The following is a 22,070-nucleotide window of genomic DNA, read 5'->3' on the forward strand; positions in this document are numbered from 1 at the left end:
TCATGAACCTACTAAAATATAAGCACTCAGAGGCAAGAACCATGTGATCTCTGTATGTACACGGCATCTGTCCAGCTTTGAACACAGTAAACGGTCACTGATTCAACAAAAATGGAGTGTTTACTAAGCACTCTATCCTGTTAGGTGCTAGCACAGAAACATGAGTAAGTGTTAAATCACTAGTTAGGAGTCTGAGATAAACTCTATTCTAGATCTTTAAAAGTTACTTAATTAAAATTATTTATTTACTTTTGCTTTTTAGGGCTGCACCCTTGGTATATGGAGGTTCTCAGGCTAGGGGCTAAATCAGAACTACAGTTGCTGGCCTACACCACAGCCACAGCAATGCAGGATCCGAGCCACGTCTGTGACCTACCCCACAGCTCATGGCAACGCCGGATCCTTAACTCACTGAGCTAGGCCAGGGATCGAACCCAACACCTCATGGTTACTAGTTGGATTCGTTTCTGCTGCACTACAATAGGAACTTCGAAAGGTACTTTTAGAAATGTATTATTTTACATTTCACTAAATACTTTGGAAATTCCTGGAAGTTTGATCTGGTATAATTATTACTAACCTAACCTTGTTTCACAGGCAACTATTTGTATTAAACATTCTAGATAATTCTACAAGTCTCTTAAATAAAACTATCTTTTGGAGTTCCCTGGTGGTACAGGGGGTTAAGGATCCAGCATTGTCACTGCTGTGGCTTGGGTTCAATGCCTGGCCCAGAAACTTCTGCATGCCACGGGTGAGGTCAAAACAAATCAAAACAAAAAAACACTACCTTTTTACTTAAGCTCCCAATCATTACAGGTTAAATATACTGCCTCAAATCCTTCTTGAAGGTAGTTGGGTATAAAATAAAAACAATTCTAATAAGGTTTTAACCTTTATTCCTCCAAATCCCAGCCCCTTCATGCATGTCACAAAAAAAAAAAAAACCTGTCTGGCTGAAGAAAGAAGAAAATATAAATGAAATGCTAAAGCTATATAGTTTCTGAAATTTGATGCTTTGCAAAATATACGACTTAAGAAAACAGCAAAGGCACATAAGCTTGCATTTGGGATGAGGAAAAGAGTGAAATAAGGGGAAAAGACTAGTATTAAAAAAGGAAGAAAATTAAAGTGATAAAAAATATAAAGAAGGCAAAAAATAAATGATAAAGGAGGAAATATAGAAATTTTTCTGATTTAACAATGACACTTAAGAAAGATATAAAATTCCCACCATGGTACTCAACTCTGGTCACTGGCCTAATGGGTTGGGGCTTACTTTTCTTTTTTTTTTTGTCTTTTTGCTATTTCTTTGGGCCGCTCCCGCAGCATATGGAGGTTCCCAGGCTAGGGGTCTAATTGGAGCTGTAGCCACCAGCCTACCCCAGAGCCACAGCAGTGCGGGATCCGAGCCGCATCTGCAACCTACACCACAGCTCACGGCAACGCCGGATCGTTAACCCACTGAGCAAGGCCAGGGACCGAACCCGCAACCTCATGGTTCCTAGTTGGATTCGTTAACCACTGCCCCCATGACGGGAACTCCGGGGCTTACTTTTCAAACCACATATTTAAAGAAAGAAAAGAAAGCACATCACAAAACTTTTCAACAGGAGTTCCCGTCATGGCGCAGCGAAAACGAATCCGACTAGGAACCATGAGGTTGAAGGTTTGATCCCTGGCCTCGCTCAGTGAGTTAAGGATCTGGCGTTGCCATGATCTGTGGTGTAGGTTGCAGATTCATCTGGGATCTGGCATTGCTGTGGCTGTGGCATAGGCTGATGGCTACAGCTCTGAATGGACCCCCTAGCCTGGGAACCTCCATATGCCTAAAATGACAAAAAAAAAAAAAAAGAAAAAAGAAATGTTACACTTTCATATTAAAACTAGCCAGCTCCAAAAAAGATAGCTGATTTAAAAACCTACACAGCGGGAGCTGCCATTGTGTTGCAGCAGAATTGAACCCAACTAGTATCCATGAGGATGCGGGTTCGATCCCTGGCCTTGCTCAATGGATCAGGGATTTGGTGCTGCCGTGAGCTGTGGTCACAAGACACGGCTAGGATTTGGCATTGAAAAAAAAAAAAACCCTACATAGCAACTCATTCAAGATTGAGAATACGAGGAAAATAATCCCATTACTTAAAATATTACTTAGTAAAAAAGTCACACGCCAAAACCAAGATTCCAACTATTAAGATAGCACATGTAAAAAACAAGACACATTCTTGAAAAGTGCAGAGGGACACTGTTCCTAGAGAGTTCTTCCATTTGCCTATTATTTTTTTTTCAATTTGGCTAGTGGTATTTTCTAACACATATTTGAAATGTAATCAATTTATCAGCCAGTTGTTCTGGCCCAGCATGGATTCAGAATTGAAAAACATGTGTGGCTTTAGATCTGTGCAATAAAATAAAGATTTTGTTTTTAAAGACTCAAATATTACTATCATCATCAACATCATCACCGATGACAAAGACATACAGCAGGCAGTGTAGTTAAATACTTCTTTTGCAGTAATTTATTTACAACCGAACCCTGCCATAAGGTAGTGTTAGTCTCCCCATTTTGCAAATGAGGAAACCAAGGCTTAGAGAAGTAACTCAACCAAAGTTAAATCGTGAGTGGAAGATCTCTAATCTAAGGCAGGCTGATCAACTTGAAAGTCAGTGCATATTCCTATCTGCAATTAATCAAAAACAAACAAATGAACCCAAATCAAAACAACATGAACTACTGCCTCACTCTCACAGGATTTCAAGATTGTGGAGGAAAGATAATTTTTAAACTTAGGTACAATTCTCACTTAAAATCACTTTTAAAAGACCACACTGGAATTCCCGTCATGGCTCGGTGGAAATGGATCTGACTACTATCCATGAGGATGCAGGTTCAATCCCTGGCCTCGTTCAGTGGGTTAAGGATCCGATGTTGCCTCGAGCTGTGGTGTAGGTTGCAGACTCAGGCTCAGATCTGGCATTGCTGTGGCTATGGTGTGGGCCAGCAGCTACAGTTCCGATTGGACCCCTAGCCTGGGAACCTCCATACACATCAAATGCGGCCCTAATAAGACAAAAAGTTTCTGCATTTATTTATTGCAGAAACACTCAGAATGGCATGTTCTTTTCTAGAAATTAAAAACTTAGGAGGAGGAGGTCCCATTGTGGTGCAGTGGCAACGAGTCTGACTAGTATCCATGAGGATGCGAGTTCGATTCCTGGCCTCTGTGGATTAAGGATCCAGTGTTGCCATGAGCTGTGGTGTGGGTTGAGGATGTGGCTCGAATCTGGCCGTGGCGTGGGCCAGCAGCTGTGGGTCTGATCTGGCCCCTAGCCTGGGGGCTTCCATATGCCAAGGATGTGAAGCAAAAAAAAAAAAAACAAAACACCTTAGGAAGTATATGCAATCTACACTAGAGGCTTCCATGCTTAAGCTTTAAAGCAAAATGGTTTTGCAGTCATAGAAAAAAGTTCTGCACAGATACATGCCAACTAATTGTTTACTTCAGGGATAGAGTGAGATAGGGGAATGAGGGGTTTGGAGAACTTTTGTGTGGTATACTACATACTCCTATACTGTTTGAATTTTAGGAGAGTACTTTTAAATTACATTTCAACCAGTTAAAATCAAACAAGCACCTGAAATCCGGATGGTATAATTTTACTCCCTTTATCCTTTTATCTTCTTTTTTGAACTTGAACATCTCAAAATAATCTTTCTGAGAACAATCCAAAGGAACATTTACAAATTAAGATCAAAAACAACAAAAGAGCTAGAAACAAATGCTTCTGAATTTATTATAGCAGAAGCAGTAAAGTATTCTGAAAAACGCTAAGAGTGAAAAGTTTTAACACTGATTTTAGGCCAAAGAAATGCAACTGACCAACAGCAGGTAAAAACCCTTAAGTACAATGAAGAAAAAACACAAAAAGAAATGTAAGCTACAAACTTTTGGAACATAAAGGGATTTAATAGAAACAATTTATTATGAAAATATTTTTTGAACCCAAAAGCTCTAGAAACATACTCCAGGTAAAGTAAACAAAGTTCATTAACAACTACAATCAATACGTAGTAATTATGAAATACATAAATTAACATATTGAAATTAAAGATACTATATGCCAGCATATCCAAATAAATACCATATACGTGCACGAATGAAAAAAACCTACCTTATTTGATGACAAAGAAGTTTTCTCCTCAAGTAAAACTATTTGCTTCAAACACTGCACTACAGAAGTACACAAAGTGCTGTGGTATAGTGGTGAAAGTGCACTGGACTAGAAACCTGGGCATCTCAGTTTAAGTCCCCTACTCTGCCAATATGTGACTCCAGGCATGGTTATTTAACTTCCCTGAGACGACTCTGCCTCATCAATACAGTGGGGATAACTACCAACTTACCTACTTGACAAAGGATTTCTATAGCGCTTAAGCGAGATAATCCTACTTTGTAGGCTGTCACATACACTATAGGAGAAAAGATAATGGACCACATGATCGCTTAAGGCCTTTCCAACACTAATTCTCTAATTCTACTTTTATTATTGTACAACTCAGGAGCCACATATGTAATATACCAACACAGCCAAATGAGGTGAGCTTATCCTTAACCTTATTACTACTACTACTATCAAACACTTAAATAGCATTATAATGCTTGTAATATCACATTAGCAGTATTACTATGTACTGGGCCCTGTTCAGAGCTTTAAGCAAACACTGGTGCACTCAATTTAAACAGCAACTGGTGATTTCAGTTGACATATTACAAGTGAAAAAATCATACTGTGGGTTATGAAAAAGTTTTTAACTAATGACAACATCAACTTATATTTCTCTATCATAGTGCTTCAAAGTTTTTCTCAAACATCTTATTTCTTATAAGCAACTCCATGAGCTAGACAGAGCAGGTGTTTTCCCCCCTATTTATGGAGGAGGAAACAGCAGCTGAGAGAGGTTTAGTACCTTGCCCAAGATCACAAGAGTAAGAGCAGCCAAAACTAGATCCCAAACCTTTGTCTTCTGCCTCCTAATCCATGGTTTGTCCATCACCATACTACCTCTACAATTAAAATTCTGATAAATTGAACCAACATAATTTCTTACAAGGTACCTATCAATGCAAACTCCAGCCACTGAACTCTGAAGTATTTTTTAAATATGAAACTGCTGACACTATAATGAAAAGTAACTTCTTGAATTGGTTATGGAAAAAAATACAGTAGGGCAGGAGTTCCCATTGTGGCTCAGTGGTTAACGAACCTGACTAGTATCCATGAGGATGCAGGTTCAATTCCTGGCCTTGCTCAGTGGGTTAAGGATCTGGTATTGCTGTGAACTGTGGTGTAGGCTGCAGATGCAGCTCGGATCCCACGTTGCTGAGGCTGTGGTGTAGGCCGGCAGTTACAGCTCCTATTCGCCCCTAGCCTGGGAACCTCCATATGCCACAGGTGCGGCCCTAAAAAGACAAAAGTTAAAAAAAAAAAAAAGTAACAATAGGGCAAAGTATCTCGGTGGCAAGAAGTCTAAATCAGTAATTGCCCTTAATTGTATATTTAAGTTAAACACTTCAAATATAATCAATTTGTTAAACAAAAGAAACAAAACTGAACCTCAGACCAAGTTGCTGAACTACAACCTGCTGCTCATTCCGGGGCTAAGGTGTGTCTCATAGGCCAGGAGATAAACATAACAAGAAAAAGAAATGGAAAGACCGTACTAATAGGAAAGAGGTAGAATAAAGTAGAGAGAATATCTGCATTTCTTGAGGCCATGCTTGATGACATGTATCACAACAGAATGACATGTCACTGGAAATCATCTTTGAGATCTAGGCTACAGGATTCTATTATAGTTATTTATACCAAGGTCCTCCTAACTGTAAATCCTAATCAGAAGGGTCCAAGATAAGCTCAATTTATACCAATAAGACTGCACCGAGTTCCTGTCAGAATACATGGTCTGATTAAAGAACACAGTGCATACATTAATCAACAAATTGCAATTAGAAGGAAAAAGTCTACATAAGCACCCATTTCAAAAAATAAAATCCATATACACTGCACCTCAATGTAAGCTAACCAAATCTGGTTATCCACATTAATACATACCTGATAGAGTTCCTCTAAATTGTACTTAATTGAAGTACTATTCTGGATAGCTTCCACTGCTTCTTTTAGTTTCTGCCATGTTTCATCTGTGTAGTTTTCTGGTAATTTAGGCTTATCTAGATGATATGTAAAAGGTTAATATCAGAATAATATATAAAATGTAGTAACAAAAAGTATTATTGCTCTTTAAGGGTAAATTGTGATTTTTATAATTATTATACCTAATTGTTAAAGTAACCACCATTTTTAGGATTAGTATAAAGAATAAAATTTGAAATGCCAGAATACTATGTAAGTCATTTTGACTCGTCTATTAAAATTGAAAGTGAGGGGTTTTTTTTCCTACTGACTATATTGATTCAAAAAATAAAAATTCAAGAATGACAGGTTAAAAAAAAAAATCCTGATCCTATTACATCGTGGTATAAAACCTAAGTCAACATGAATTTGGTACTTGAGATTTAAAATTCTTAGTGCCTACTATGTACAAAGTACTTGTAAACATCTTAATCTTCCTAATAATGTCCTAAGTAAGGTATTATTATCCCTATTTTGCAACTGAGGAAACTGAGGCTGGAAGACTCATTTAGTAAGGCTTGACGAAGGTCACCATAGCTACTCAATGGCAAAACTGGGATTCTAATTCAGGCCTGTTTGACCCCCACGTTTATGTGACATCTACAGAAATAGAAAGAAATATCTTAATTCAGGTTTTAATTTAAACTACTTTTATGAGCAGAAAGAAATCTAAAAAAATTAAAACATCTAAACAACTTCAGATCCTATGTAGGACTTTCAGAATGGAAAGGAACATCTTAATCCAGGCTTTAATTTAAACTTCATTGACCAGCAATGAAGTTTTTTTTTATTAGAACATCCAAATACTTTAATATGTTTTTATTTAAGGAGGGAGGAAAAAAAAACCCAAACAAAATCTCTGAAACGACTATACAGATGCAATTAGGATCATAGCTCATCTCTAAAAATCCTTGGTTATTAAGCTGATATATTTTAAGCAAAACCATGAACATATTAGTCAATTACAATTCATATTTACTTCAGAAAGGTCTACTATTAAATCTGGAATATTACAACACTCTTGAGAGCTTGGAGGTGGGAGAGTGAAAAAAAAAAAAAAAGGTTAAAAATAAACAACCCTATGACAAAACAGAGCATATTCCTGATTTCTACACTAATAGTGAAAATACAAGCATGGAAAATATAATTTCCTCAATACTAATATTTAGCTACAAGCCAATGATCTGGTAAATATTACTTTAGTTCATTCATTTCACTTTTTCATTTAATAATCATTTTAGCATCTATTACTTGCCAGTTAAGGGTGTTGAAAAAGTCAGTCAGAAAAAGAGAAACACAACATATAAAAAGTAATTCAGCTCAATTACATTTTAAAATGTTGCTGATTTTATATTTGCATCAATGCATTCATAACACTCTCAATCCTATGTCTCAAACACGAAATGAACAAATTGTCTTAAAAGTTGCAGGTCAGTACCTTAAAATTCATTTCAGTGATAAAAAAAATAGATGTAGTAACTGTTCTTATGTTTAGACTAGTGGTACACAGAGTTAGTACTTCTGTGGATACACAGTATTTTTCACTTCCAAACCCTACCTTTGGAAAGAAATGCAGAGATCATAAATACTTTTCTCCAACTACTGCTTTCACAATGAGTTTCAAGCATGTAGTATTCAACATTATAAACCTAACTACAAGTCGTCTTGGAACATGAAAAGATCACTATTGCTACCTGCATTTCTGAAGACTAGATAATGTGGCCTACTGAAGCATAAAAATAAAAATCCAAGCAGTTCCAAGGCTCACTATGCACCTGAAATAAATAAATCTTTTTGGAATACAAATTTCTCACCTGTAAAATCCGGATCAATCATATTGATTGTCAATGTTATAAGCAATAACAGATTAGATACAATAGGCTAAGACCTCAAAATACTGCACAGAAACACCCGGTGTATATTTGAGCACAAGGATACTAACCACCCCAGGAAAATGAACCCTCCACCCAAAAAGGACCTCCCTCCACCTCATTGATTATGCATAAAACATTAGGCCACCTCTATAGTGTTTAATATATTAACATAAATAGAGCACGTGACCACTCAAGTGTCAAATCCTTAGGTGATTATGGATTTTGGCCTTGGTTACCTTTAAAGTTCTTGATCACTAACTTCTTAGCAGAGCCAGGCTTGCTGTTAGCAAAGCTAGAGACGGTGGTAGAAGATTTGGCTAGGCCGTTTGCGTGATGCACCGAAGCCACAGAAGAGATTAATATACTCTTATTTTTAAGTTGCTGCTGCTGAGATGTTGCAGCAGTTGGTGAAGATGAGGAGGAGGAGGAGGAGGATTCCTCAGCCATCTTCGCATCAAACCCTACAAACTCCAGGGTGTCTTCAAAACGCAGCTTCTTCTGTATTGGTACGTGGCTGGGAGCAGCCACTGAAACCCCCAGGCAGGAGAAGGACGAGGTTGAAGGGGATGCCGAATCCCTGGGTTGTAAAGGAGGAGTGGAAGAGGAGGAAGAGGTGGAATCAAAGTCTTCTCTCTCGTTACTACTGTTACTGCCGCTACTGCTGCTGCTGCTGTTTAACTTTCTCTTCTTGGCAGAGGTGGGCGGAGTGGTGCTGGTATTACCATCAGTGGCAGATCTGACCTCCTGAGCAGCAGCAGCAGCTGAGGGATTGGGGGAAGAAAAACCTGTTGGAAACATGAAAATAGCGGGGTCAACAGGCAGACGAGCATCAAAAACCTACGTTTATATGCCTGCGTGCGTGTAGGAGAGAAGGTGGCAATGCTAGAGGGGGGAAGGGAAGAAAGAGGAGAAACACAGAGGACAAGAAGGAAAGTGAAGGGGGGGTTCCACCGGGGGAATGGGAGGGTTTGGGAAGGAGGATAGGCTGACACCAGGAGTGAGCAGAACAAGGGGGGAGAGCGAATGAGGAGGCAGACAGGTAAACGGCCGTGCCGTCCCCCTCCCCTGGTTTTCGGTCTCTCTCCCCCCCTTTCTGCAGGAGCGACTCAGTTAAGTCTGTGAGGCGGCAGCTCCTCCTCCTTTTCTCCCTCTCTCTGGGAGGGGAGATGGCTTGGTAGGGGGGAGGGGGAGGGGGAGAGAACCGGAGCTTGTTATTGTCAATAGCACAAGAGGCTAAAGATGGCGCCACTTCCGGTCACGCGGCGGCGAAGGAGGGGCGGTGTCAGCCCGCGAGAGTGGGGGTGGAGAGAAGTACTGCAGGCGCCGGGGGGTGGGGGGGGGCGGGGGAGCAGGCTCCTGGGGAGGCGGCGGCGAAGGGGCGGCTGAGGCGCCCGAGAAGCTCGCGCTCCTTAGCTTGCACTAGCTCCCCCTTCCCCCCCCCCCCCACCCCGGCAGCACTCTCCTACCCCGGCCCACCGGTAACTCCCACCCCCTCCTACACCGTGCCGCGAGAAGCTTCGCGCCGCAACGCCCTTACCGGAAGTGACTGGGCAGACACTTTTCATAGCGCCCAGATCCCGAAGCCCCCAGGTCCGCAGGACTTCAGTGGGGGGGGCGGGGGGAGGAGGGAAAAGGGAGGGGGGGGAGAAGTGGAAGGGGGGCGGGCCTTTGAGGCACCTTCGGAGCTCCTGATTGGAGCTTCCTGAACGCGAGGCGGGCAGGGAGGGGCGGTGGCGGGAGAAGGAGCGGGAAGGAGCCCGAAGGGGAGGGAAGATGGTGACGGTGAGGGGCGGGGTGAACTAGCTGGGAAAAAAGAGAAGGGAGGGAGGGAGTAAAAAGTAAGGGAACGGAGAATGGAAACTTTGAAAGAGATAAAAGAATAAGGAGGGGTTGCAGGGCTAGAGGAGTAACCCGAAAAGGAGGAAAACATAATCATGCCATTATGCCTGCTGCTAGAGAGGAATGTCATGATGTTAAGATAGGAAAGAAAAAGAAAAGGAGCTTGGATAGAAAGAAAAGAGTTCTTCATTCGGTTGAGCTATAAATTGTTTCTCTTTTATGTCAAGGACACCGCTTACCCAATACTGAGTTTTGATACCTTTCTCAGTAATATAATTGCAAATCCTTTTACCTTCCTACCAGAAGCATTTTCTAAGATGGCTGGTCAGAGTTAAGGGTGCATTCTGCGGCCAAAAAACAGGAAGGTAACTAACACAATTCCCAAGACCAATCCCATCCCCCATCACAAAGAAGACATTTTAGGAGAATGATATTGGCAAAAGTCAATGTTTTCTACCAATATAGTCCAACGAGCCCACATTTTAAAATGGATTACTCCTAAACACAAACCTCTGAATTTGGTTAAATTAGCAATAATAAACCGTGTAAATCCCCTGTTGGGAGTCTTTATTTAACGCTAGGGTACGGGGGAGGGGTAAGAGCACAATGTCAAAACTAAATCTGCCAACCTGTTGATCTTTTTAACTGGAGCAACACACAGTGAGCATGTACTGAAAGTACATAGAAGTCTCTGTATGCCAGACTCTATACCAGATCCTGCCATTGAGAAGCCAGTGGGAGAAGAGTTTCAAAACTAATTTCCTAAACAGTATTATAAACCAGTGTACAGAGTACTACGGGAACAGATGAAACAAGAAATTTGGGGGTAATTCTGCAGTAGTCAGAGCTTCACAGAGGAATTTACATTTATGTCAGGTCTCAAACAGGGAGTTGCTAAAAAGACAAGAGAGGAGAGGGTGAAAGGCATTCTGGGTGGTGGAAACAAGAGCAAAGCAGGGAGTTGTAAAAGGGCCTGGGTTGTTTGTGGAAATGTGGAAAGTGCAGTGAAGCTGAAAAGTCATATGTCTGGTTGGAAGTAAGATGAGGCTCAAGAGTGCCTGGCAAATGAAGCCAAAAAATCTGGAGTCTACCCTGTAGGCTAGGATAGACAGTATGGAGACCAAACTGGGCTTTTAAAAGCAGGGTAGTGACAGGATTGTGGGTAAAGTAAAAGGAGTTTGTATTGTATAGTTTGAGATAGACAAATCAGAACCCTAAGAATATATCAGTTTTCTAATTTTGTTACATAGGTCCACTTTTTATTTTTTATTGTCTTGAAAAGTCCTTAGTTAAAAAGCAAAATCCCCATAGAAGAGGTACCACTTAGGGCCACTATCAGTACTGTGCTGTTTGATGACAACAGGCTGAAAGCAAGGCCCTCATGGAACTTAGGCCCAGAGAAGAGAGAAGCCTCAAAGGGGAAAGATGGACACCTATCTATTTTGAATGTACCATGTTGTTCTTCCTGCCCTAAATGAGACTATAAACTCTTTTTTTTTTTTTTGGCTGCACCCCAGTGGCCCAAGCCACTGCCATGACAATGCCGGTACTTAAGCCACTGAGCCACGCAGGAACTCCCAAGACTGTAAACTCTTAAGGCCAGATAAGGTGTCCTAAAATATTAAACCCTCCTTTATTGTGTCCCACATTTCACCCAGTGCTGAACAACTGTGTAAATGCAGAGTAAATACTTATTGAGTTGAATGTTTCATTAAATGAGAATAAAATAATGCCATGTTTTCATAAGGGAGGATTAACTGGCTAATTTTCAGGATTTAATGATAAGGGTTTTTTTATTTCATGTAGTTATATTCCTTAGAAGGGTATATGGATGGGCCAGCTAATAATGGCCCAAAGTGGTACCCTTTCCAGGGACCATTTGCATTTTTAACCAGGGGCTCTTCAAGACCAAAAAAAGTGGGCCTTGTTCCAATTTATGTAATTATATTGCTTAGAAGGGTGTATGGAAGTACTGTTTATTTTTTAAATTACTATATTAATACCATACAAAGATAAACTTTTATACTAACATACAGGAGAACTGAGTCCAGTTAATATTCAACTTCATGCTAATAATAATAGCTCCCAATCTGACAAGGTTATCTAAGCCCTTCAGTCTTCCGCATTACATATTAGTTCTGAAAGCACAGATCCTTGGCTCTTGAGCTCTAGCTCACTTTGAATGACCCAGTAGCCTAACCTACTATTTGAGTTTTCCATTGAAATATCCTTAAGTGAATTTTGTAGGAAAATATTTTTCTTTTTTTTTCTTAGTTATTAATAAAAATCTTCTTTTTGACATTTTATGACCTCTTTATTTTCTGCAAAGGTCAATCCTCACAAATGTAGCATATCTTTTTTTTTTCTTTTTTCTTCTTAGGGCCACAACTGCGGCATATGGAGGTTTCCAGGCTAGGGGTCGAATCAGAGCTGTAGCTGCTGGCCTACACCACAGCCACAGCAATGCCAGATCTGAGCCCTGTCTTCGGCCTACACCACAGTTTAAGGCAATGCCTGATCCTTAACCCACTGAATGAGGCCAGGGATGGAACCTGCGTCCTCATGGATCCTAGTCAGATTGGTTTCCACTGGGCCATGACGGGACCTCCTGTGTAGCACATCTTAATATGAATATGTAATTTAAGTAATTTTTAAAACAATATTTATATCTCGTGGCACAAACCAACTTAGATATTACTATATGATGTATGAAGGCAAGAGCTTTGTTTCTTTGTAAATTTAACCAATTTAAGAAGAAAAGCCCACACTGCTTTGTAAAACATCTTTTACATCAAGAATCAATTAATTGGGCTAGCTCAAACAAGTATTTATACCCAAATACTTGCCAACCAACATTAAAGACATTCTTAACATTAAAATACATTTTTCAGGGTTAACTCAATGAAGCCACAATAATCAAGTCGTGCAATGTAGGACACCATACAATTATGGCCATTATCAGACTAAACCTGATTGGGCACTTAACATATACATACATAGAATCTTTCATCTTGTCAGTTCAAGTCATACCTTAGAAACACTCATTAAACTTTACAGTGCTGTCAGCTGAGGTATAGTTATTATTAACCTTTTAATCAAGTAAATAAATCTGTAGCTATTTATGAAGGTAAATATATGCATAAAGGAAGAAATACAAATATAGGGGACTAATGTTCATTCCCCTATTTCTGTAGGCATCTCTAAAAAGGCAGAGAGTTTTTAACCTGTTTCCTTTTTTTGATCATGGGGATTCCCCAGGGTGCTTGGTTTGGGGTCTTCTCCAGACATCTCTGAGGAGAGGCTTGTCAGTGAATAGTCACTCCTGGAAGCCTTGTTATCCATGGGTAGGAATTTCCTTAAAAATAGGTGCTATTGTTTGCTTAGGAAGATATTTCTGCAGCAAGCATTGTTTAAGAATGTGTCCAGAAAAGACAACTGCTGGGTAAAAGATGGTTCATGTTCTCTATCCACTTTTCTGAAGGACCAACTTTGAAGCAGGGATATAGAGGAGTCAAATCTAGCAGTGATGACACAGTAAACATTGCATCATAATAAGGGCTTTGTTATGCTATGAGCTGCAAGGGCCTTTGAGGGGATGACTGAGGAGGCCAGAGCTTAAGCAAAGATGATCCAGCTATACAATATGCCCATCCTGGAGTTGTGTTATAAAACAAGAAACTTAGTAACAAATGCTGAAGGTATGGTGTTTAGTAAAATGTAAATAAATGACACAGATCTCATGTTTTTAACAAAATCATGTATCTTCTATGTAGTTATCTCATCAACTGAAGATTTACTGATTTAGGTACTTAACCATTTAGGTACTTATCCCCTCATCTCAGATTTTATCTACTGTCATACTTGTGAACCATCTGGAAAATAAATTTAAGGGCTAACAGTTAGGGCCAGGCCGTTTCCTTTGGAGGTTTGGGAGTCGGGGACAGATCAGTCAGATAACTTCTTCCTTTGGTGCTACCAAGAACTTGCTCATTATGGAGTTCCTGGGCTCATTTTAACCTTATGTTCACTTTATCAATGACTGACAGTCTTTCCACTCCAACCCTGCTTTAAGGTTTGATCTTCCAATGGCATTTGGCTTTTATTTTTCTCAAGAGCAGGGCCAATCAGAGCGTCCCAACTCTGTACAACAGAACTGCCTGGGGAGATTTAAAAAACAAAACACCTTTGCCCAAGTCTGAACCTAGTCCAACTGAATTAAAATCTCAGTGAATAGGGCCTCAATGATCACTTTTTAAGAAGCTCTCTGGGTGACTCTACATGAACACAGCTGTAGGTGAAATAGTACCACTGTGATCTGAATGAGCTGATAAATCTTTGTACTCATTTTAATACCTGAAATTTCACAATTATTTATTCATTCCTTTTGATAAAAAATAACTGCTTTCTCTAGGAATCCTTTTTTTTTTCCAAATGCAGATTAGCCAGGGAGACTTAGTCCTGACCCTTTAGGGTGAATGCTTCTTGGAAACAAAGGATAATATAAAAGTCCTAAGTGCCTGGAGGTAAAAATAAGTAGGAGTAGGTAATGTACTTGGGGGGGGGGGTTACCATCAAGGGAGGAAAGCTTTCTGAGAGTACATTTTGCTGACCTCACAGTATTGCCTGGGGCCAACCTGGCCTGACAGGACTGCATATTTAGGTTCCAGTCAAATTTGACAACTTATCTTAGCTGCCAAAATCATGTTAAAAGAAAATTTTAAATTTTCAAATTAGTAAAACAATGAGTGGACATTGGGAATGTGGGTTTGGAGCCATCCATAAATGCCCAACTTCTGAATTATCACTCACCAAATGGATGTTTCTATTGCCACATGATCTGTTTTTCCTGACTCTATTAAATGTCCTTTATTCCCACAGATAACATTATCTCTCTTGCCAATTCATTTGGTCATTCAACAAAAATGTATTGAGCAAACTACTCTGGGCAAGGCATGGTGCTAGATGTCATAAGGGAATACAGAACTAATACAAAATTCCATTTGCAGTTGATTTTACAGTTTTTCAAAGCATTTTCACATACAATCTTATTTTATCCTCATAACCATATTGTGAGAAAGGTCAAGTGCCATCCCCATTTTACATATGAGAAACAGACTCAGAGAAGCGGTTAAAATGACTTGCCAAAATCACAAAGCATAGACTTAACCAAACCCAGCTTTTCTCTAATTTCAATAGTGTACTTCCCATAGTTTACAATTTAGTAAGGAGACATGCCACAAAATTGTTTCAACTAATAGACAAGTTAGGAAAAAATGTTCAGAGCCCCACTCACCAGGAGAAAAAAAAATGAGGAATAAAAAAACAACTCCTTTATTGAGATGAGCCAAATCACAGTGCCCAAAAGTAGACCAAGCTTGGATTTCATTCAGGCCATCATCAAGCACATAGGACACAGCAGCAAGCAATGCACATTCAAGGAGACAGTGGCAATTTGGTTATAGGAAATTAGTCCATTCCCTGGCTGGACCCTCAGCCAGGGGTTAATCTTCACCGGAGGTTGAAACCAGCTGCTTCTTCTAGCCAAATCCAAGCAGACACTGAACACACCTCGCCTGAGGACCCGTTATGATCCAGTCACTGAGTGTACAAAGAAAACCCTTGCCCTCAAACAGTTCTCAATTGGCCTAGTGGGCGAGGCATACAGTTACAGAACAGAGCAGATAAAGGCTGGTGTAAGGACCCAGAGGAGAGACACCTGCACAGCCTAGGAAGGTAGAGGTGTGGTGGAGTGGAGAAAGGGTGGGGATGGGGAGTTAAGAATAGCTTCCAGAGAAAGTAATTAAATTTAAATCCAGAGGATAAGTGAGAATTAGCCAAGCAAGGTGAGCGGGAGGGAGCAGGGAACACAAAGAAGGAAAATAGGGAGCACATTTAAATCCTGAAGGGGATAGAGAAGTTCCCCTAGTGGCGCAGTGGAAGTGAATCCGACTAGGAACTACGAGGTAGCAGGTTCAATCCCTGGCCTTGCTCAGCGGGTTAAGGATCCGGCATTGCTGAGAGCTGTGGTGTAGGTCAAAGATGCTGCTCTGACCCCATGTTGCTGTGGTTGTGGCGTAGGCTGGCAGCTGCAGCTCCCATTCGACCCCTAGCCTGGGAACCTCCATATGCTGTGGGTGTAGCCCTAAAAAAAAATAAAATAAAAAAATAAATCCTGAAGGGGATAGAGAATAAGGCATAGTCAGGAAAATGTAAGGAGACTAGTTCTCAGGGAATAGTTTCAGCCCTAACCAGAACCCCTGGAGTGCTTAGGAGGGAAATGAAGGCAGCATCCCAGTCTCAAATCTGGTATAGCGATTCCTAGGCCTCTTACCACTGGGCCTTACTTCTATATCCTACTGGCTGTTGGAGCTGTGGCTACTGACAATAATTTTTGCTTTTACAAAAATTATTGGTTCAGGAACTGGACTTGCAAGTTGGGCTCATCTGTAGATATAGGAGTTCAGAATCATAAAAGGGCAGAAGGAGGGAGTGATGAGTCATGGGAAATAAGATAATGAGATAATACACATGCACGTATGACCACAATACTGGACAATGCTACATGACTTCAGATGAACTAGAGCAGGGTTTGGGAAATGACAGCCAGTGGACCAAACCCAGCCAACTGCCTGTCTTTATAAAGAAGGTTTTATTGGAACACTGCCATACGCATTCATCTACATATTTTCTGTGGCTGCTTTTGTGCCAAAGCAACAGAGTACAGTAGTTGAAACAGACTATAAGGTCCACAGAGCCCAAAATATTTCCTATCTAGTTCTTTACAGGAAAAAAAAATTTGCTGACCCTTGCCCTTGAATATACTAAGTACTAAAAAGAGATATGTGGAGAATGTTTAGTGGTGGCACAAAGGAGGAAGTGACTCAAAATATGTGAAGTATTTTCTTTTTTCTTTCTTTTTTTTTCTTTTTAGGGCCGCACCCGAGGCGTAAGGAAGTTCCCAGGCCGGGGGTTGAATCGGAGCTACAGCTGCTGGCCTACGCCACAGCCTCAGCAATGCCAGACCCATGCTGCATCTGTGACCTACACCACAGCTCATGGCAACACCGGAACCTTAACCTACTAGTGAGGCCAGGGATCCAACATGCAACCTCATGGATCCTAATTGGGTTTGTTTATCACTGAGCTACGAAGGGAACTCCCTATTTGCTGTTCGTAGTCTGCATCACCTTTGACATAGACTTCAAAGAATGGTAAGAGAATATTCTTCGATAGAATGGCTAGATAAATTGCGGTACTTTCACAAAAGAAAATACTCCACGGCATTGAAAATTAAATGGCAGCTTCATGCATAAATCACAGAAATAATGTTACATGAAAAAAGCAAATCACAGAAGAATACGTACAATTGGATTTTTTTTTTTTTTTTTTTTTGCTTTTTAGGGCCGCACCCACGGCTTATGGAAGTTTCCAGGCTAGGAGTTGAGTCGGAGCTGCAGCTGCCAGCCTACACCATAGCCACAGCAATGCCAGATCCAAGCCTTGTCTGCAACCAGGGATTGTTCCTGCTTCCTCATGGATACTAGTCGGATTCATTTGCACTGCACCACAATGGGAACTCCCAATTTGATAATTTTTGTAAAGCTCAAAAATAAGGAAACCTTATGGATATGTAAAATGAAAACTTAAAATATAAAAGGGAATAAACACAAAATCCATGATAGGGGATTGCTCTAGAAGCAAGAGGTGACAATTTAGGTAGATGCAAAAGGGATTGGTAATGTTCTAGTTCTTAAGCTGATCGTGGGTTTTTGGATGTTTGTTTTATTATTATGCTCCGTAAATTACATGTCACATATATTCATTTGTATGTATTAAAATAATATAATAAAAAGATTTTAAAAGTATAAAGATAGCAAGTGGTGACCTGTTGAATGCTGGAGCATAGCAGTTTGGAGAATGAATAGCTGGCAAAGAAGGCAAATGACAATGAGGACTGATTTTTTGGAACATTTAAGCATTTCTCATGGACTCCCTGAAATTACTCAGGAGCTGGGGGGGTATCGGCCCTCCCACCTGGTAGAGCAGACTTCCCTTGGTCCACAGATGAGGGCTCAGAATTGTTATTTGTATATGAGTTACACAAATCTGAACTTGATTTGTAGTTCAGGATGGCGAGATCTGGAAATCTATGTATTTCCTGAAAAAGGGAACAGTGTATGCAAAGACATGGAAGTATGATGAAAATCATGGCCCATTTAAACAAATGCAAGCATGACCATGCTGTGTGACTGACAGTGCAATAGGCCTGTAGGGCGGATGGTAGGAGATAAAGACAGATTGGTAGGGTTCAGATAGTGGTGAACTTTGTATGCCATGCTCCAGAGTTTGGATTCGATCCAGTAGGTTATGGGCAACCCACTGAACGGCTTCAAGCAGGGAAGGAAGTAAGTAATATGATCTGTTGTACATTTAGAGATGTCAGGTCTGAACAAACTTTGACTCCAAAATAAGGTGATACCTTCTCCTGATCCCCAAAGGTAACCTCAGTTAATGTTTGTTAATTAAAGATCTTTTTCTAAATATTTAGCAAGATAGAGTTTTTGCTTTTTCTAAAAGAAGTTCATACTGTGCAAATTGTCCTGTGACTGTATTTATTTTGCTTAAATATATCATGGACATCTTTCCATGTCACTATTCATAGACTTATCTCACCATTTTTAAGAGCAGCATAGTATATTGCACATTTAGCCTTCTGTATGGGCCAGTTCTGCATCAGTGGATACATAAGAGGGACTGCGCTCTGCCGTTTTACATAAGGGACAAGAATACCTGGGGATTTTGGTGTTTGCTGGAAGAGGGTGGTTCTGGAACTAATTCCCTGTGCATACCCAAGGACTACTGTATATGGATGTCCATATTCCTGGCACTTTTAAAAAAAGTATAATAAACACACTTTTATTGTTTCTTTTTCCCCTTTCCTTACTTTTGCTGGACTGACTGAATTTCCTATTTGCATTGTTTTCAACTATTAGTGGCTGGGAAGTTCTACAAACTATTTACATTCTATTAATGGTTATCTTTCAGTTTTGTTTACTTACACAAATGACACACAAACACATTTTGGAAAAAAAAATACAAAACCAAAATAAAAGAATATAGGATTAAAAAGTGGAAGTGTCCCTTCATTGCTAAGATTGGTGCATAGGGGAGTTCCCATCATGGCTCAGTGGAAACGAATCTGACTAGTATCCACGAGGATGTAGGTTCAATCTCTGGCCTCACTCAGTTGGTTAATGATCTGGTGTTGCCATGAGCTGTGGTGTAGGTTGGAGATGAGGCTCAGATCTGGCATTGATGTAGCTGTGGTGTAGGTCACTGGCTACAGCTCTGATTTGACCCCTAGCCTGGGAACCTCCATATGCTGTGGTTCGGTCCTAAAAAGACCAAAAAAAAAAAAAAAAAGATTGGTGCATAGCATTCCTCACCATTTATATATGTATATATTTGTATCTTTGCAAATAGGAAGCTTCAGTGTTTTTTAAAAATGTTATCATTTCTGTACATATAGCTCTACAATTTGCTTTTTTTTCTTTTTAGGGCCATATCTGTGGCATATGGAAGTTCCCACTCTAGGGGTCAAATCAGAGCTGCGGCTGTCAGCCTATGCCATAGCAACAGCAATGCCAGATCCAAGTTGCATGTATGAACTACACCTCAGCTTTCAGTAATGCCAAATCATTAACCCACTGAGCAGGGCTGGGGATTGAACCCACATTCTCATGGATACTAGTTGGGTTCGTAACCTGCTGAGCAACAATGGGAACTCTTACAATTTGCTTTTTAAATCCAATATATGAGATCTTTTGATGATAGTACATAGAGCTCTGCCTAGTTCTTTTTAAGGGCTGCATACTATTTCATAATAAAGACATACCACATTTTTATTTAACCATTCCCCTATTTTGGGACATTTGGTTACTCCCAATTTTTTCTACTACAAACTTGCAGCAGTGAACATCCTGTAACATAGATCGCTGTACATGTGTTAAAGTATTTGTGAGGATATATTAGAAATAGAATTGGGTCAAGGGGAAGCTATATTTAAATTTTGATAGATCGCCATATTACCCTTAAGAAATATTGTGCATACACACCCAACTTCAGAATGACCACTGGTTGCCCACACCAGTAGCAACACTAAATGTTATCAAACTATATAAACTTTTGGACAAAATATTACATGAGTTCATGCTCACTGCAGAACAACCATAATAAAGCAAATGCAGAAGGGCCCACTTGACCACCATCCCCTGATCCCTGTCTAGAAACTGATTTCCACTTTGCTTTGATTTTTTATTAGTAGTTTTATTATGTTTGACCTTAGGAATAATTTAATAATTTACTCCTAGATGTATTTTCCTAGATATATTCTTTTTTTAAATTTTTTTTTTTTTTGGTCTTTTTAGGACTGCACCCGAGGCATATGGAGTTTCCCAGGCTAGGCGTTAAAATGGAGCTACAGCTGCAGGCCTATGCCACAGCCACAGCAACTCCGGATCTGAGTCGTGTCTGTGACCTACACCACAGCTCATGGCAACCTGGATCCTTAACCCATTGAGTGAGGCCAGGGATCGAACCCACATCCTCATGTATACTAGTCAGGTTAGTTTCCACTGTGCTATGACAGGAACTCCCCTAGATATATTCAATGATCATTTGGACTTTAAGTTTTACTAGTTCATTTACTCACCAGTGCCTTCTTCGACAGCTCCATCATCACTCCCATCCCCTGATCCAGATGACTGTGACATCGTCTATCTTTGGGGGCTATGTTAGAAAACAGAGAATTCACTTTCACAGCTGCCCTCTCCCATATCTGTCTGGTGTTATGGAGTCACTGGCTCTGGTTTCCCAACCAATTTTATCCTATTTGTTTCGTAAATCTTCAAGAAAATTCTCACAATGTCGGCATGCTAATCACACCCTTCTCTGTTATCCCTTGTAGTTATAGGTCTATTATATTTCTTTTTCTCCTTTTACTTAAAGGTATTGGGGCGGGGGCAAAAACACATTTGCTCAGACTAACATCTTAAACTGTAAGTCTGATGCAGCCGTTCAAATCCTATTGTAAATGACGATGGCTTAAGCCCTCACTGGCTCGAATGCCAAGGACTAGACTCCAACTGTCCTAAGGCTATTTTGGAGGGTTCTTCAAAGAACCATCTCACTTGTGATCTCAGCCTGTTTCTAATTATCTTCTATCTTGGCCTCTTAAGCAGGCTACGGAGCTACGGTTGTTGGGGGTCCTCCTGTGGTCACCACTTTGCCGGGCACAGTTTTCACCACAGATCAATTCACTCTCACATACTTTCTCCTCAATTCTCCATATCACAGGCGAATAAAGGCTATAACTTATAATATACCTCTTCTGAACGTTTGGGAATAATGAAAGGAAGTACAACATAAAGAATAATTTAAAAATTGTCTTAAGATGTAGCATCACTTAGTGTTTCTTGGCCGGAAAGCAGGTCCACGTTCAGGAAATTCAGGAAATTCTTAAAGGAAACCCTCCCTGCATTTCACAATCTCCGTGGGGTTGCTAAGCTCACCGTCACAGAAAAATCAACAGGATTGGTTGTTTACTGTTGGTCTACCTAGTTTGATCTCGAACCTGAGGACTCGGAAGACAACTGATCGGTAAACATGCTAGTGACTAGCGACCAACCGTCAAGCTAAGCCCCGCCCATCGAGGTTGGATTTCCTGTGAAATTAACGGATTTCAAGGATGATTGACAGCGCATCTGATCAATCCCTTCAGGAGAAACCCCATTCACCTAACCGGCCAAGTTGGCGCCAAAAGTGAAAGCTAACCATCAGAGCAATCTGCTGTCGATATATTTCCCAAAGTCTGGGTTATTCTCTCTTTAATAATACCACCTATGGGACATTGGTGGGTCAGCCAAGGTTGTTCTGTTTCAAGACTGGCACAGTACCTGCGCTAACACCACTGAGTGGTAGCGAAAGTTCTGGCCTTCCTTGGGGGGGGGTTCCTCTGACACCATCCCAGTGTGGAGGGCGGAGGGGTGCCAGGCTCCTCACGTGGTCTCCACTGAGGGGAGCGGGCTGAAGAAGTGGGATGGCAGCCTCGAGATAGCCTGCCGACGGTGGCACAGGTGACGGGCAGGGTGCAGTTTTTCTGTG

At 40.6% G+C, this 22,070-nt stretch overlaps 1 protein-coding gene across 2 annotated transcripts in view; it reads right to left on the bottom strand.

Annotated features, from left to right (window-relative positions):
* The window catches only part of CUL4B (cullin 4B), a 49,247-nt gene extending 28,552 nt beyond the window's left edge, over positions 1–20,695 (bottom strand). The window contains exons 1-3 of one of the 2 annotated variants that reach the window (XM_047764348.1): positions 20,620–20,695; positions 8,306–8,854; positions 6,118–6,233 (exon numbers count right to left, since the gene is read on the bottom strand). In XM_047764348.1, the coding sequence (XP_047620304.1) occupies positions 6,118–6,233; positions 8,306–8,854; positions 20,620–20,680 (726 nt within the window). In that variant the 5' untranslated portion in view covers positions 20,681–20,695. Of the gene's footprint in view, positions 1–6,117; positions 6,234–8,305; positions 8,855–9,606; positions 9,763–20,619 lie in introns of those variants that run through there. The other variant, XM_047764349.1, reaches the window with a different exon arrangement.
* Between the last annotated feature and the right edge of the window lie 1,375 nt (positions 20,696–22,070).

The sequence above is a fragment of the Phacochoerus africanus genome, chromosome X (genome assembly GCF_016906955.1).
Source record: "Phacochoerus africanus isolate WHEZ1 chromosome X, ROS_Pafr_v1, whole genome shotgun sequence".
Taxonomy (NCBI): domain Eukaryota; kingdom Metazoa; phylum Chordata; class Mammalia; order Artiodactyla; family Suidae; genus Phacochoerus; species Phacochoerus africanus.